This window comes from Puma concolor, chromosome B4 (assembly GCF_028749965.1).
Source record: "Puma concolor isolate L17-30 chromosome B4, mPumCon1.1.hap2, whole genome shotgun sequence".
In the NCBI taxonomy this organism is placed as follows: Eukaryota; Metazoa; Chordata; class Mammalia; order Carnivora; family Felidae; genus Puma; species Puma concolor.
The window spans coordinates 96,856,639-96,873,147 of NC_141673.1; the positions used below are offsets into that span (position 1 = coordinate 96,856,639).

General features: G+C 41.7%; 1 protein-coding gene and 1 pseudogene across 1 annotated transcript in view; both read right to left on the minus strand.

Annotated features, from left to right (window-relative positions):
• Positions 1–9,789, minus strand: part of BORCS5 (BLOC-1 related complex subunit 5) — a 98,965-nt gene extending 89,176 nt beyond the window's left edge. The window contains exons 1-2 of the mRNA XM_025930082.2: positions 9,403–9,789; positions 6,790–6,933 (exon numbers count right to left, since the gene is read on the minus strand). Of these exons, the coding sequence (XP_025785867.1) occupies positions 6,790–6,933; positions 9,403–9,460 (202 nt within the window). The 5' untranslated portion in view covers positions 9,461–9,789. The remainder of the gene's footprint in view (positions 1–6,789; positions 6,934–9,402) is intronic.
• Positions 2,467–2,541, minus strand: LOC112868060 (U2 spliceosomal RNA; annotated as a pseudogene).
• Positions 9,790–16,509: the final 6,720 nt, after the last annotated feature.

The window sequence follows — 16,509 nt, forward strand, 5'->3', positions numbered from 1 at the left end:
GGAGGGGGACAAAACAGAAGAGACTCATAAATATGGAGAACAAACAGGGTTACTGGAGGGGTTGTGGCAGGGGGTATGGGCTAAATGGGTAAGGGGCACTAAGAAATCTCCTCCTGAAATCATTGTTGCACTATATGCTAATGTGGACATAAATTTTAAAAAATAAAAAATAAGTAATAAAAAATAAAATATAAACTGTTATAATGTATATAATTATATAACATAATACAGTAATACATAAGTTTTGTAAATAATAAACATATATTTAATTTATATATAAATATATAACTTATAAATATATATATATAAATAATATATAAAAAAATAAATAATATATATAAACACCACATGGGATTCCTAGTATACGGAGATGTACCAGTATGACAACTATAGCACAGAGAAGTGGGGTAAATGGAACCATACCACTGAAAAGTTCTTACATTTTATGTGTACAATATTAACTCTGTGTGAACTATGATGTTAAAAACGTGTACAATGGGGGCGCCTGGTCGGCCAAGTCGGTGGAGAGTGTGATTCTTGATCTCGGGGTTGTAACTTCGAGCCTTACGTTGGGTGTAGAGATCATCTAAAAATAAAATCTTTAGGGGCACCTTGGTGGCTCAGTTGGTTAAGCGTCTGACTCTTGATTTCGGCTCAGGTCATGATCTCACGGTTTCGTGGATTTGAACCCCACATCAGGCTCTGGGCTGGCAGTACAGAGCTTGCTTGGGATTCTCGCTCTCTCTCTCTGCCCCTCCCCATGTGTGCTGTCTCTGTGTCTGAGTCTCAAATAAACAAATCAACTTAAAAATAAATAAATAAGTATTTAAAAAGTAAAAATAAAAAATAAAATCTTTAAAAAATTGTGTATTATAATCCGTACAGCAACCACTAAAAAAATAATGCATAAGAATACAACTAAAAAAGCTAATAGAGGACTTAAAATGGAATACTACAAAAATTTAGTTGATCTTGAAAAAGTCAGGAAAGTAAAGGAACCAAAAGGAGACCACAAATAGAAAATGAAGAACAAATGGTAGACCTAAATCCAACCACATCAATTTACACCTGGTTAAAGACAGACTGCCAACACAGGTACAGAAATAAGACCCAACTGTATGCTGTCGGCAAGAGATGCACTTTAAAGACACAAATACATAAAAACAAAAAGAATGGAAAAAAATATATACTATGCAAACAATAAGTGTGAAAAGGCTGGAGTGGCTATATTAACATAAGACAAAATAGATTTCAAGATGGGAAATAGTGCCTTCTATACAAGGACAACTTCATAATAATAAAAGGGTCAATATAATAAACATCGACATGTGCATGCGTAATAACAGACATCAAAAATACAGACAGAATGAAAAGCACAGACAAACACAATCACAGCTGGAGATTTTAACACTTCTTTTTAGGTGGTAGAACTAATTAATTAAATATCATCAGGGGTGCTTGGGTAGCTCAAGAGTCTAACTTCAATGCAGGTCATGATCTTATGGTGTGTGGGTTCGAGCCCCATGTCGGGCTCACTGCTGTCAACGAAGAGCCCACTTCAGACCCTCTGTCCCTTTCTCTCTGTCCCTCCCCAACCTCCACTCTCTCAAAACTAAATAAAACATTTAAAAAATAAATAAATAAAATAAAAGATGGGAAGATCTAGGGTTGCCTGGGTGGCTCAGTCAGTTAAGCTTCTGACTCGATTTTTGGCTCAGGTCACGATCTCATGGTTCATGAGATGGAGCCCCACATTGGGATCCGTGCTGTCAGTGTGGAACCTGCTTGGGATTCTCTCTCTCCCTCTCTCTCTGCCCCTCCCCTGTGCATGCCTCTCTCTCAAAAAAAAAAAAAAAAAAAAGATGGAAAGATCTATACATCAACATAAGAGGAAAGAGGTTCACTAAGCTGGATGCTAACGACAAGGAGAGTACAGAAGCAAAGTCCCAAGAAGTGTAGAAAAAAGGGAAATGGAAAAGCTTTAAGTTTCAGAGAAAGGCATCGACATACCTTCTCTGAGATTTGATGGAAAGAAACAAGAATGGATGCCCGTGTACATTCACTGAAGTGAGGAAAAAAGTGAGGCTGCTCTTGCAAAATGGCTTTGCTCTCGCAACTGGTTTAAAGCGATCATTCGCCTCGTACTTCCAGCTCTTGCGTAAGACTAACGCTTTGCTGGTTAACAGCAATGTTTAAAAGGTTAACATACACAAATAACCCACACGGTAATCAGGAATAAGTTATCAACTTTTCAAATATGGTATTCAGGAGAGAACAGACTCTTAGGATCAACCTTGGGCTCAGAGGTCACCTTTAAGTCATTCAGAAAAGACTAAGCTCTAAGATCCAGTCTCTTATCCTCTTCCATTTTCCAAAACAGAGATAAGGTGTGACAGCTGGCAGAGACAGGTGTCTGATAAACGCCAAGACTCTCTACCTTTATTCTATTTGTCTGGCTAACAGATGAGTGGGTGAGAAAGATGTTAATAAACTGGTCATTTTATACTACACTTGATCTTAGCCAAAAGGCTGAGAAGCGATAATAAACTAGTCATTTGAAATGTAGCTCCCTCACTTTCTCCTTACTACCATTTCCCATTGATTCATTCTCTCCCAGCTTCAACCTCATGCACTAATTCTCAATGTTCCATGTGATTTGAGAGCCTTCACCGCTGTTCCAGGAGATTTTGCTCCATCAAGAAAAGCCCCAGGCTCTTAACTGTCAAAATCGACTTCACAGAAATCATGTTCTTAACAAACAAATGCGTAACTCCCAACAAACTTGCTTCGTCTCACTTAAGTATCTACACTGTATTTGTCTGACCTTCCTTGCTGGTAACAAGGACAGTCCCTTCTTTAGGCAGCAAGACAATCTTATGTTGTATCCAAGGTCAGTAACAAAAATGATAGGTCAGTTGTAAAGAATGTCATATGTGCATACATGCCCAAGCACGTGTACGTGTGTATGCATATATTCATCTTCAGGCATGAACAGAATGATTATATAACTTTTATACATAAAATGTCAACTTTGCATTTCTCTTATGAATACTTCGTTTCTATAGATTGACATAAAATTATGCAATTCATTAAAAAATATAAGTGTTGAATGTTAAGTAAGAGATTTATAGGGTTTTTTTTTTTTTAACCCCGGGAATATCATTTGCATCAAATCTACATTTTGCTTTTGTGTCTTGTTGGGGCCATTTTTTGCTACTTGTAATTTCTTAATTTTTCATTTTCTAGTAAATGTTTTACACTTCAAGATAAATTGCTAATTCAGAGACTGCTACGAAAAACAGACATTCTTCTCGCTTAGATAAAAAGAGGAACAGATATTTGGCACCAGTATAGAGCATAAATTATACTCTGCTATATCTATCCAAAAGGGTTAAGGCCAAAGAAAGAATCTGCTTGCTTATTAAAAATGCAAACATTACCTCAGTCATCCGAATAGCCCCAAACTCGCCCAGCCACTGCCTCTGCAGATCACCCACCAGCATTCGCATTACATCACATGACATTATGGAACAATAGTGAACTCTGTGTAATACTTGAATATATTGTTTTGAAAGAATAAACTGTGATTAACTTGCATGAAAAGCTTTCTGAAATCAAACCTGGGGGGTACAGCCCTCACTGTGTGGCCTTTCTACTACTTTGAGAAATAGCCTCATCCTGAAAGCAGTAAAGGGCGAAAAAAGAGAGTAGAGTATAAAGGCGACAGTGATGAGTGGCCCTCCAGCAGCCCAGCAGGCAGGCGGCAGAGCTTTAAATTACCAGGCAGAGCAACGGCAAAGCGGGAGGCTCTGTACGCTGCCCCAGAAATCCAAGCGGCCTCACAACCATCGCCCCGTTGTCTTTTACAGCCCAGTGATCTTTCTAATTGGCTCTGCTAGAATTGGAAACAGTCTCATTCCATGTACAAAACAGCTGAAAACTCCATGTCCTGATGCCATCTCGAGATGGGCTATAACTTATAGCCGTGTGACTTTAGGCAATGAACTCACACTCTCTGAGTCTCAGTGTTTTAATCTATAAAATGGAAAGAAAATAGTATCTTGCAGAGGTATAGGAGGGAGGGGAGGGGTTAGCTACTATTATTATCGTAATTATCCTTCTTATTTCCACCCAACTGTCTCCTTTGCCTGTCTCTTCTAATCACTAAGATGTTTCTTCTTCACAAGTGAAATGGGAGCGTTTCCTTAAATGCTTGCTGGCTTTTTTTTGTTCCCTGCACTCTGGCCCCTGCCACATGTTGACATTTTTATTTTCACGCCGTCCTTCTCAAGTGATTTCTCCACCTTCCTTAGCCAAATCCCAAATCACCTCTTAACTGCACCCTGCCCCCCACCAGCTTTCTTCTCTCCCATACCTATTCTCAATGTTCTCAACAACCAAGGCTCAAAGAGGTGAAAAACAAAGCCAGGACAACATAGCTAGCTGGTAGCCATTTAAATCCGGTATCAATGCAACCAAGTCCAGCTACATGGCATTAACTGGACTACAGTCATTATTCACTTTTAGGGTTCCAGTGATGAGTTTATTTTATTTAAAAAATTTTTTTGAGTTTATTTATTTTGAGAGAGACAGAGCCAGCGTGAGCAGGGCAGGGGGAGACACAGAGAGGGAGACAGAGAATCCCAAACAGGTTCTGCACTGTCAGCACAGAGCCCCACACAGGGCTTGAGCTCATGAAACCGTGAGTGACATCATGATCTGAGCCAAGGCCAAGAATCACACACTCAACCAACTGAGCCACCCAGGCACCCCTAACCTCAGATTTAAAATCATCACTGGGAGGGGCACCTGGGTGGCTCAGTTGGTAGAGAGTCCGACTCTTGATTTCGGCTCAAGTCATGATCTCCTGGATTGAGCCCCAAGTTGTGCTTTGTGCTATAAGCATGAAGCCTGCTTGGGATTCTCCATCTCCCTCTCTCTCTCTGCCTCTCCCTGCTCTCCCTCTCTGTCTCCCTCAAAATAAATAAATAAAAACTTAAAAAAAAAAAGTTTAAATCTAAGGTTAGTTTCCCTTAACACCAAGCCTTCTCCTAGATGCTTCCCCTTCTAGGCAATTTACTATCATAAAATAAGAATCATTTCAAATGCTTAGAAACACTATCCCAGAAAATCATTAAGTATATCTCAAAATTCTGGGAGTTTTTTTGGTTGTTTTTGCTTCTTTTTGGTATCTCCCTAAAGTGGGGACAAATACTGGTCCCATAAGGCCCCAGCCAGGACTAGAAGACTTTGGAAGACTTTGGACATAGTTAACAGGAAGCAGAGGCATGAAAGCGTGACCACATGCATATCTGGAAGTGCTGGAGTATAGAATACAAGTGTCCACCTCTATGTTTCTACAGCTAAATTAAATCTGATTTGTCTTTTAATCTGATTGAATGAGGACATGTGGAGATGGAAATTTTATTAATGTTTATTAATGGCTTTGAAGAATCATGTTCTCTCTCAAAATAAAGAAAACTGTTAAGATGGGTAGCAGGATGTAACGTGTTGTTTCATGGAAGAACCAAAGAGTTTCCCAAAGTCCAACACTGAGGCCTGTGGGAAAAGATCAAAAGCTTGCATTTCCTTACCCGTAAAGCAGACGACGTACTGGGAACAATGAGATGATACATGGTTCGATAAAGCACTATTTGTTTTTATTTTTGTTTTGTAAGTAGAGTGTAGAACAGTGTAACTAGTATCTGAAATCAGTGATGAAGGTTCAAGTTCAACCTCTCTATCTGCCAGCTGTCTGATCTGACACAAATCATTCTAACATATTTAACGATGTAAGAATTAAATGGATCGCAGGTGTTTGTGTGCGTGTGTGAAGGGGGGGGGTATCTTCTAAAAGAAATAGCTCTATAAATGTAAGATGTTTTAGGTTATATTGTACCAGCTTAAGCACACCAGGACCTTATGTTCATTTACATTTCCTAATCTTTTGGAGGAAGACAGAGACAGAAAGAGGGATTCTTATAGTAGAAACCCTGTTCAGTTAATAGAAAATCATTGCCACTACTTAATAGGTGTGAAAAGAAATTTATTAACATAAAATAAAAATATATAATGAAATTATCAAATGAATAATAAAATTCATACTAAAAGGTAACTCTACCTCAGTATACAGTAATCAATATATGCTAATCCTCTCATACATACCCTCTCCTCTCATACAAAACAGTTGCCAAAATTAATTTTAAGTGTACCAACGATTATGGAGACTTTCTCTATGGATCTAAGCTAGTCAAAGATAACAAAGTCCAGGCCACAGATAAGGATGAAAATCTTTGGGGCACCTGGCTGGCTCAGTCATAAGAGCATGCAACTCTTGATCTCAGGGTTGTGGGTTTGAGCGTGAGGTGTAGAGATTCCTTAAATAAATAAAACTTTAAAACAAGGAGTGAAAATCTTTTTGTAGAAATGTAACAGGTAAAGGCCAACTCCAGCATCATTCATTCATTCATTTACTCAGTCCCTGCTTTATACCAGGCTCTACAATTCAACAACACACAAAACACAGAAACTTCCTCCCACATTCTAACAAGGAAACAGACAGTAAATAAGTAAACTATACATTAGATCAATGGTGATTAAAAACTACAGAGAAAAGCAGCAAAAAGGGCTGCAATTCTAAATAGGGCAGTCAAGGAAGGCTTCACCAAGAAGATGCCGTTTAAGCAAAGGCCCAAAGTAGACGAGGAAGGCACACACCCTCTGGGGAGAGTAGTGCGGCTGTGCAAACCTTTCCAGCAAGTCCAGATAAGACAAAACCCAAGTGCTTACCTTTCAAAAGTGGCTGGAAGGTCGGAATCTCTTGCAGTTTGATGACATCGGGATCGTTACTGACATTCCGTGAGGGCTGGGAGCCTGGAGCTACAACCACGATATCGTCCATCTTGGCTCTATGCTTGGCTGGAGAAGGAGTCACTGAAAATAAAGTTACACTGCTCACGAGCTGCATGTTAGCCCCCTCTGTCTCACTAAAGTACAGTCATTAAAAAGAATATTTTTACACAAAAAAAATGCCAACTGTAGTCATCCTGCAGTGGAGGCTGGAAAAGGGGAGATAAATCATAGGGGATCTGTATTTTCTACTAAAAAAAAAAAAGCATTATAGGAACCTATAACATGCATGAAATTGCTTTTGTAATTAAAAATATCTTATTATTCAGCACATAAAAATATAAGGTAGATTATGTTTTTAATTTTTACTTCTTTGATCTTCCTGACATTGTCCCTATCTTACCAATGAGCAAATGAGCATACAAGATTTGGTTGTGAACTGCCCAAAGTCAATAGTGCTAGAAAAAGAATTAGGATAGGAATTGGAGGTCTATGGGGTGTTGGTATCCACGGCCCATCCCTGTGAAACTGACGTTTGCAGAACTGGTGGCCAGACCAGTTCACAGCAAGCCAGGTATATTTAATAGATCCTATCCATGGGGAAAAAACAAAAACAAAAACAAACAAACAAAAAAAACCCCTGGTTCTCAACCCTATATGAGATGGGTCTATTCCTGAGGCACCAGCCCCCTGACCCTTACAATTACGGGCAGTAGTCTAAGAAGAATAGAAATAAACAGGAAGTCCATTCTAGGCTGAGGCCAAATTCAGAAATTTGTGGGACCATTAAGAGAGGCAGGCCAATTTCAGGTATGTTGCAAGAAAGCAAACCATTTGGAGGAACTGATTCAAACTACCAACAACTTCCTAGACCAAGATACCTCCCTCTGCTCAATATCCTCCTGGTTAGAGCAAGAATAAACCTTTAAAGTGGTTTACCCTCTAGAAGGTAGTATTTGTGGGCTCATCATACTTATGTCTCAAAGGGTGATGCAGGAAGGCCACAGAACTGCCCCGCCTCCTAGAGGCTAGAGTCTCCTGTTGCTTGGCATTCTCTCTTGTAGAATCTCTGCTACTTTTACTGCTCTTCAAGAAGTATCTCTTAACCCCTTTTGCTAATTTACTTCACATTTCACAAATCCCAAGTCAGAAATCTTTCCTACTACAAATTGATTTCTTCTTCCCCAGACTCCAGTGGAAAACAGATTTCACTAGATTCTAGCTAACCTCTATCACCTTGCCTGTAAAATGGGGCCGCTGTGAGGATTAAATATAAATGTATGCAAACCACTTAGCCCAGGGGAATCGGGCAGATTCTAAGCTATGCTATTGGTTAGTATGCTATAGTATTGGTTAGAGCTCATGCTGTTGGCTAGTTAGTAGGTGAGCAAGCAGATTTTTTAAGATGCCATGCTTCTTCCCCTCAAATATGCTTCCGGCCTGACACAGGGGCAAGAAAATAAAGGGTAACAACTATTACTGTGTTTGCTATTAACAGATCAGATGTGCTGGGTCTTCCAAGGAAATAGAAGAATGTAGCAAAGCTAGTAGATGCTGTTCACCATTGAAATGTGTCCCAATCCAGCCCCCCAAATGAGGACCTGAACCAGTCTTGAAGGACACACTTCAGTGTGGACTCTCTGTCAGCGTCTACATTTCTGAATTACAGATCCTACCAGGAATAAACGACAGTTGTGGATTCTTAGTGTATCTACACCTCTCTGCAAGTGTAAAATATTGTTTAAAATTTCATAATATATACAAATATCTAATCATTAGACTGTACACCTGAAACTAATATGTTATATTTAGGCTCCAGATTGAATCCAATTTGGATTAGCAACTCAAGCAGAGCCAGTTGTGCTAGGGTTTGTCGCTAACAACGACAACAACAGAGCATAGAATCCTGAATTATCAACTATTTTATTTATTGACTGCTTACTATATTCCTAGCACAATAATCCTTCCGATCCTATTTCAAACGCTGGGAGAAACCTTAAAATTACAAACGGGGGAAGAATAGAGAAAAACACCAGAGCGTGCGGTGCTGGCCAACCCCCATGATAATAGAAAGCGAGTCGCGACCCCCTTCTTAAGAGAAAATGCAGTTTCTGGAGATGTTTGCACCCAAGGGTTCAAAACGATTGCAGACCTGTCACACATCCCTTCTGAAAAGGAACATGTTCTTAGAGATTCTGTCTCTGATCCATCCACTGTGTGAGCCAAATCTCACGGTGTCAGGCATGAGTACTAACGCCAAAAGTTAATTAGGTCGTCTTTTAAAGAGGAGGCAGAGCTGGGAGAAACAGCTGTTTTGACAATAAATGATGGGCATGGGCGCACAAGCTGATTTAGCTTGCAGTCACAGGCACTCCCATCAGGGGAATGACGGCTAGGACAGACGGTGACTTTTTTCTCTTTTTCAAGAAAAACGTACGGTGAGGGCTCTCTGTGCGTTCGTGTCCACGGTCCCAGTCCCCACTAGGTTGGGAGGCAGCCCCCTCCGCAAGCAGACGGGGCCGGCTGGAGGAGGGTGGAAGTTAGGACACCGACCTGAGGAGTTCAGATCGTTGGGTCGGCTCTCGACCTCGGAGCTCTGCTCACTGCCCATGGTGGCGGCAGCGGTGGCAGCGGAAGAACGGCGGGCCAGGCGGTCACCGCTCCGGTGGCGGAACGACCGGGCAGGGGCCGGGGACTGGGACAGGGGATGCTACACCAAATGTGGGCGCCGCTGCAGGGCCGACTTGAGGAGATGACGCGCCCAGCCCACTCAGGTGCGCTGGCGTTGGGGGATGGGAGGCCCTATTTGGGGAACCGACGCGCCAAGAGGCGTAGCGCGGATGCACGGTGTTTGCCCGCTCTCTTTGGGGGACCCTAAGGGAAGAGGTGGAGGGCGCCCAGCTTCAGCCGCGCCAGCGGCCGGCGGGCGGCGCCGCTTTCACTCACTCGCTCCAGCGCCGCAAGCTCGCTCCTTCCGGGACGCGGATTGGCCGCGCCGGCTGCGCGCGGCCGTCAGTTCCGGGTTGGAGGCCAACCCCCCGCGACCACGCCCCCGCCCCGGGGAGGGCGGGGAGAGTGTAATCACCCTTAAAGGGCTCCACCGCCTCAAAGCCAGAACCACCGCCCCCAAAGAGCAAGGCCTTCTCTAGTGTAATGATGCGTTGCCTTTAAGCATCACCCAGCTATTGGCACTTTATTGTTAGAACTTTATAAAATGCGGCGTGGGGATTGTTTGTTTTAGGGTTAGAATTCACAACTGTCTGGATGCAAAGCTCCTGTTTCAGTTCCAGAAGGTAGGAGTTTGGCCGTGGACAACCATAGAAAAAATATAGACGGTGAAGGAAGGAGATGGAAATGAGAGATAAATGAAGAAATTGAAAATACTGATTCAGGGCACCTGGGTGACTCAGTGTTTTAAGCATCCCACTTCAGCTCAGGTCATGACCTCACAGCTCATGAGTTGTGACCTCCGCATCAGTTTCTGTGCTGACAGCTCAGAGCCTGGAGCCTGCTTCGATTCTGTGTCTCCATCTCTCTCTCTGCCCCTCTCCCACTTGTGCTCTGTCTCTCTGTCTCAAAAATAAAAACATTTTTTAAATGTTTTAAAAAAATACTGATTCACATGTTAGGGTGTGTGTGTGTGTATGTATCCTCAGAGGAAAATGGATGCCCCTATAATCTAGGCATTTTCTGGGAACCTTGACAATTATCCACAGGCCATTCCAAAACTAGCAAAGGTGAGGGAGGAGTACAAGAGATGCAAAATGGAAACTGTAAGATTGGGCAGATCAAGAACTGAGACCTAGCAATGCAATGCCACCAAGCAGTTGGGTGGTTTTGTGGTTCTCAGAATTTTACAATTAATTTTATATAATTTCCTTCATGAAATTTCAAGCAAATGTCCTAGCATTTTATATTTATAAATATAACCTCAGAAGGAATGCCAAATGAACTGTATGATTAAGTCCCTTCTATTCTACAGTATCATAGACATTTCCCCTATGTTACCTCATCGAACTTTCATAGCAACCCTGAGGCCCACAAACAGGTACCTTCCTCACGGTCACCAGGTAGTAAATGGTAGAACCAGGATTTAGGACTGTCTGATTTCAAAATCATGCTTTTTCCTCTACTCACCATTGCAATACTCTGAGAAAAGTATAAATGAATGTAAATTCAGTATTTGGTGGGAATATGAAGAAAGAACTAAAAACTGCCTGAAAGGTCAAGTAGGCTCCTAGGAGGTGGTGTTTGACTGTAGTCTTGAGGTTTACATAAACCATCAAGCTGATGGGATCATTCCTTTCTGGAGAGCCCCTGACTCCTCTCCCAGGTTTGCTCTCTTTGGGGGTGGGCAAAAGAGAAGGAAAAAGGGGAGAGTACAACTCATTCTGGCTCTTTTTGCCCCCTTTCCACGTCAGACTATATTTATCTTGTGTTCCATGCCCTAATTCACCCTGATGTGGTGGTGCTTTTTATGCTTCCCATTGGATGAATGCTTCATTCTAAGGTTCATTCTCAACATTCTAAAGATTCTCAACTGATGAATGAACAAATATATCATCCTATTCTCTCCTGGCCTGCAAGGTTGCTGCTGAAAAATCTCACCTTATAGGGGTTCCCTTATATGAGAGAAAACGTGTTTCTCTTTCTGCTTTTAAAATTATCTTTGTCGGGGTACATGGGTGGCTTAGGTATTTGAGCATCCAACTCTTGGTTTCAGCTCGGGTCATGATCTCACAGTTTCATAGGTTCAAGCCCCACATCAGGCGCTATGCTGACAGTGTGGAGCCTGCTTGGGATTCTCTGTCTCTCTCTGCCCCTTCCCCTCTCCTGTTTGCATGCACCCGTGCACACTCGCTCTCTTCAAAAATAAATAAACTTAAAACAAATTATCTTTGTCTTTTATTTTAGATAGTTTTAATTATAGTATGTCTTGGAGAAGATTGTTTTGGATTGAAATTTTGGGTTGACCTATTAGCTTCATAATCTTGGATATAAAAATTTCTCCCCAAGTTCGGGAAGTTCTCAACCATTATTTCTTTAAATAAACTTTCTACCCCCTTTCCTCCTCTTTTCTTTTCCTGGGACTCCAATGATATATACATTGTTTCTCTTGATGGTGCCCCAAGGTCCCATAAGGACTTTCTTCATTCCTTTTCATTCTTTTTTTCTTTTTGCTCCTCTGATTGGGTGGTTTTAATTGGTCTGTCTTCTAGTTCATTGAATTCTTCTTCTGTTTGGTCAAGTCCAAGTTTGCAGCTCTGTATTAAATTCTTCAATTCAATCATTATATTTTTCAGCTCCAGGATTTGTTTGGTTCTTTTTTATGTTTTCTATATCTTTGCTGAAGTTCTCATTTTGTTCTTGTATTGTTTCCCTGACACTGTTAAATTGTCCGTTCATGTACCCTTGCTCCTCCACTGTGGTGGAGTCTGGCGATGGCTATCAGGCAGGTGTCGTGCAAGTGTGCAGCCAGAGGGACTAGCCCTGAGTGCACACACACAGTGGAGATCAGCCACCGGGTCTAGGCTGGCGTCTTGCACTTGCACAGCTGCCTAGGCTGGCTGCCATTGTGGTTCCTGGGCTGGGCTGAGGACAGGAGGGAGTGGGGATGGAATCAGGTGGAAGATGTCAGTGAACACGAATGCCTGTGAGGCAAAAGCTGGCAAGATCTGCAAGGCGTCCGTGGCAGTTTGTGCTTGCCATTGGTGTCTTCGGTGGTGAAAGCTGCTTGATTTGGCTACAAATCAGGTCACTGTGAACCAAGATAGCTCCAATTGCACGGCACCACGGAAGACTTTGTGCCTAGCAGTCTCCATATGTCTGTATGTCTCAGCTTTGCCAGTCTGGGAAGGGTGAGATTGAGGTGGGATCTTTGTGTACTCTCCTGAAAGTCTGGGGAAGCTGGTTACTCACTGTGTTCTTCCTTTCGTGGCAAGGAGAACTCTGTCTAATTTTTTTTAATGTTTATTTTTTTATTCTTTTTTAACTTTTATTTATTTTTGAGAGACAGAGACAGAGCAGAGGAGCAGAGAGGGAGGGAGACACAGAACCCAAAGCAGGCTCCAGGCTCTGAGCTGTCAGCACAGAGCCCGATGTGGAGCTCAAACCCACGAACTCTGAAATCATGACCTGAGCCGAAGTCAGATGCTTAACTAACTGAGCCACCCAGGCACCCTTAATATTTATTTTTGAGAGAGAGATGAAGTGCGAGCAGGGAGGGGCAGAGAGAGAGGGAGACACAATCTAAAGCAGGCTCCAGGCTCTGAGCTGTCAGCAAAAGCCCGGTGCAAGGCTCAAACTCACGAACCGTGAGACACTCAACCAGCCAAGACACTCAACCAGACACTCAACCAGCCAAGTCACCCAGGCGCCCCAAGGAGAACTCTTTCCAGCTGGGAGGTTTCCTCTTGGTGCTGAGCAGTGCTGGCTTGGAGGAAAGGATGATGCAGTCAGAATGAAGCTATCTTCCTCCTCTATATATGTGACTATTCTCAAGTTTTTTGTTGTACTGTGTTGCTGATGTTTCTTAAGTGAATTCCAGAGTTCTCCCAGAGCTGCTTTTGTTGTGGATAACTAATGATTGATCTTTTTGTGGGGACAGAGGCTGAGATCTCCTACATCACCATTTTTTTTTCAGAATGGATAAATAAAATGCGGTATATCCATATAATAGAATGGTATGTGCCCCTCACTAAGGAATGAAGTACTAAAATGTGCTACAACAGGGATAAACCTTACAAACATTATTCTATTGGAAAGGAGTCCATCACAAAAGATCACATATTGTAGATTCCATTTATATGAAATATCCAGAAGAGGCACTATAGACACAAAAATAGATTAGTGGTTGCCTAAGGCTGAACAGGAGGGGTGTGGAAGGGAAAAAGGGGAGTGACTGTTAACGGGTGTGTGGGTTTCTTTGTGGGAGTGATGAAAATGTTCAAAATTTATTGTCATGGTTGTACAACCCTGTGAATATATTAAAAACCACTAAATGGTACAATTTAATTAGGTGACTTTTATGGTATGTGACATATCTCAATAAAGGTGTTATCAGAGGAAAGATATAGAAAGATAAAATGTCTTTATTCCTTTACTCAGCATTTATTGGTAGCCTATAAATGTGCTGGGCACTTGCTAGAGGCTAGTAATAAATGATCCAACAGGACCCAGTCCCCATCCTTAGGAAGCTTACAGTCTGTTGGCAAGAAAATGATTTGGGCATTTATACTTCAAGGATTCTGCTGGAGGGGCTTTAGAGGTAGAAGACATTTGAGACTGATGCCTTTTAGCACCTTGAAAACCATTTCCACGTGAACAGCAACTATGTGACCTATATACATAATAAATAACAATTGAACCGGCTTTTGGGGTTTATAAAGTACTTTCCTAATATTGGCCCAGTATGATGGGCCTATAACGTAGATAATGCTTTCTTGACTTTACACAGAGGTTAAGGAGTTTTTTTTTTATTTTTTTATTTTTAAGGAGGTTATTCTTGATCATGAAGCTAATAAGTAATGAAACCAGGATTCAAATTCTCTGAAACTCATTATGCTTTTATCCATTCCAGACTGCTCCTCCTATATCTTTATATTGCCTGGCACTCCAACCGGTTTCCTACGCCATAAATCTGCTTACCTCTACCGCCGCATCCAACCAGTCACAAGTCTGGAGAGCCTCTCTCCTTAGTTTCTCTTCTGTCTCCACACCCTGTTCAGGGCCTCCTCCCTTCTTCAATTTCTTGGAAAACAGGAGGCCTCTGGCTTTACCTCCGTCAATCCATCCTACATGTGGCTGGCAGACAGAATTTTTAGAATATTAATAAGTTCTTTGGACCTGCCAATGCCCTATAAAAACCTTCAATAACTCCCTATGGCTTCAGGATCAAGTTTAAAATTTGGCACATGAACACCTTCTTGCTCCGACCCCAGCCTTTTTTCTCCATTCCTCTATGTACACAGGGAGACTTCGTGCCAGTCAGGATAAAATTCCCTGGATACTCATGTCATTTTCTCTGCCTGGAATATTCAGACTTTTTCTCTCCCTCTAGCTAACTTAACTTCATCCTTCAAGGTTAACTTATGTCCACACAAAACCTACACATGGATGTTTATAGCAGCTTTATTCATGACTGCCAAAACTTGGAAGCAACCAAGATGTCTTTCAGTATGTGAAAGGATAAACAGACCAGTACATCCAGACAAAGGAATGTTTATTATTCAATGCCAAAAAGAAATGAGCTGTTTGGGCTCCAGGGTGGCTCAGTCGTTTAAGCACCCAACTTTGGCTCAGGTCATGATCTCACGGCTCTTGAGTTCAAGCCCTGTGTCGGGCTCTGTGCTGAGAGCGTAGAGCCTGGAGCCTGCTTCAGATTCTGTGTCCCCCTCTCTCTCTGCCTCTCCCCTACTCGTGCTCTGTTTCTCTCTCTCTCAAAAATAAATAAACATTAAACATTAAATAAAACATTAAAAAATAAACATTAACCATTAAATAAATACTGGTAAACATTTAAAAATAAACATTAAAAAATAAAAACATTAAACATTAAAATAAATATTAAATAAATATTAAAATAAAAATGAAAACAAAACAAAGAAATGAGCTATTAAGCCATGAAAGGACATGGAGGAAACTTAAATGCATATTACTAACTGAAAGGTCCCAATCCATAAAGGCTACATACTATATGATTCCAACTATATGACATTCTATTAAAGGCAAAACTGTGGCAATAAAAAGACCAGTGATTGCCAGGGGCTGTGAAGAGGGGAGGGATGAATAGGCTGAGCACAAAGGACAGTTAGGGCAAGGAAAATACTTTGTATGATACTATAGTGGTGGATACACCTCATTATACATTTGTCCAAATCCACAGAGTGTAATACAGTAAGAGTGAGCATATGCAAGCTATGGACTTTGTGTAATTTATGATGTGTCAGTGTAGGTTCATCAGATGTAAGAAATGTACCTCTCTGATAGAGGATGTTGATAATGGGGAAGGCTATGCATGTGTGGGGGCAAGAGGTATATGGGAACCTTCCTCTCAATTTTACTGTGAACCTAAAACTGCTCTAAAAAAAAATAAAGTCTTTGGGAAAAAAAAAAAAAAAAAAAGACTGAGGCATGCCTGGGTGGCTCAGTCAGCTAAGCATCCAACTCTTGATTTTGGCTCAGGTCAGGATCTAACGGTTTGTGGGATGGAGCCCCATATCGGGCTCTGGGCTGAGAGTGTAGAGCCTACTCGGGATTCTCTCTCCCCCTCTCTCTCTCTCTGCCTCTCTCCCGCCCATGCTTTCTCTCTCAAAACAAACAAACAAAAAAAGATGGAATTTTTTATCTCCTCCCAGAAGTCCAGATTATACATCCCGTTTCTGAGCTTCCTGAGTTAGCATCTTCTATCATTACATTTATTCTTTTTTTTTTTTAATTTTTTTAACGTTTATTTATTTTTGAGACACAGAGAGACAGAGCATGAACAGGGAGGGTCAGAGAGAGGGAGACACAGAATCTGAAACAGGCTCCAGGCTCTGAGCTGTCAGCACAGAGCCCGATGCGGGGCTCGAACTCACAGACCGCGAGATCGTGACCTGAGCCGAAGTCGGCCGCTTAACCGACTGAGCCACCCAGGCGCCCCTACATTTATTCTTTACA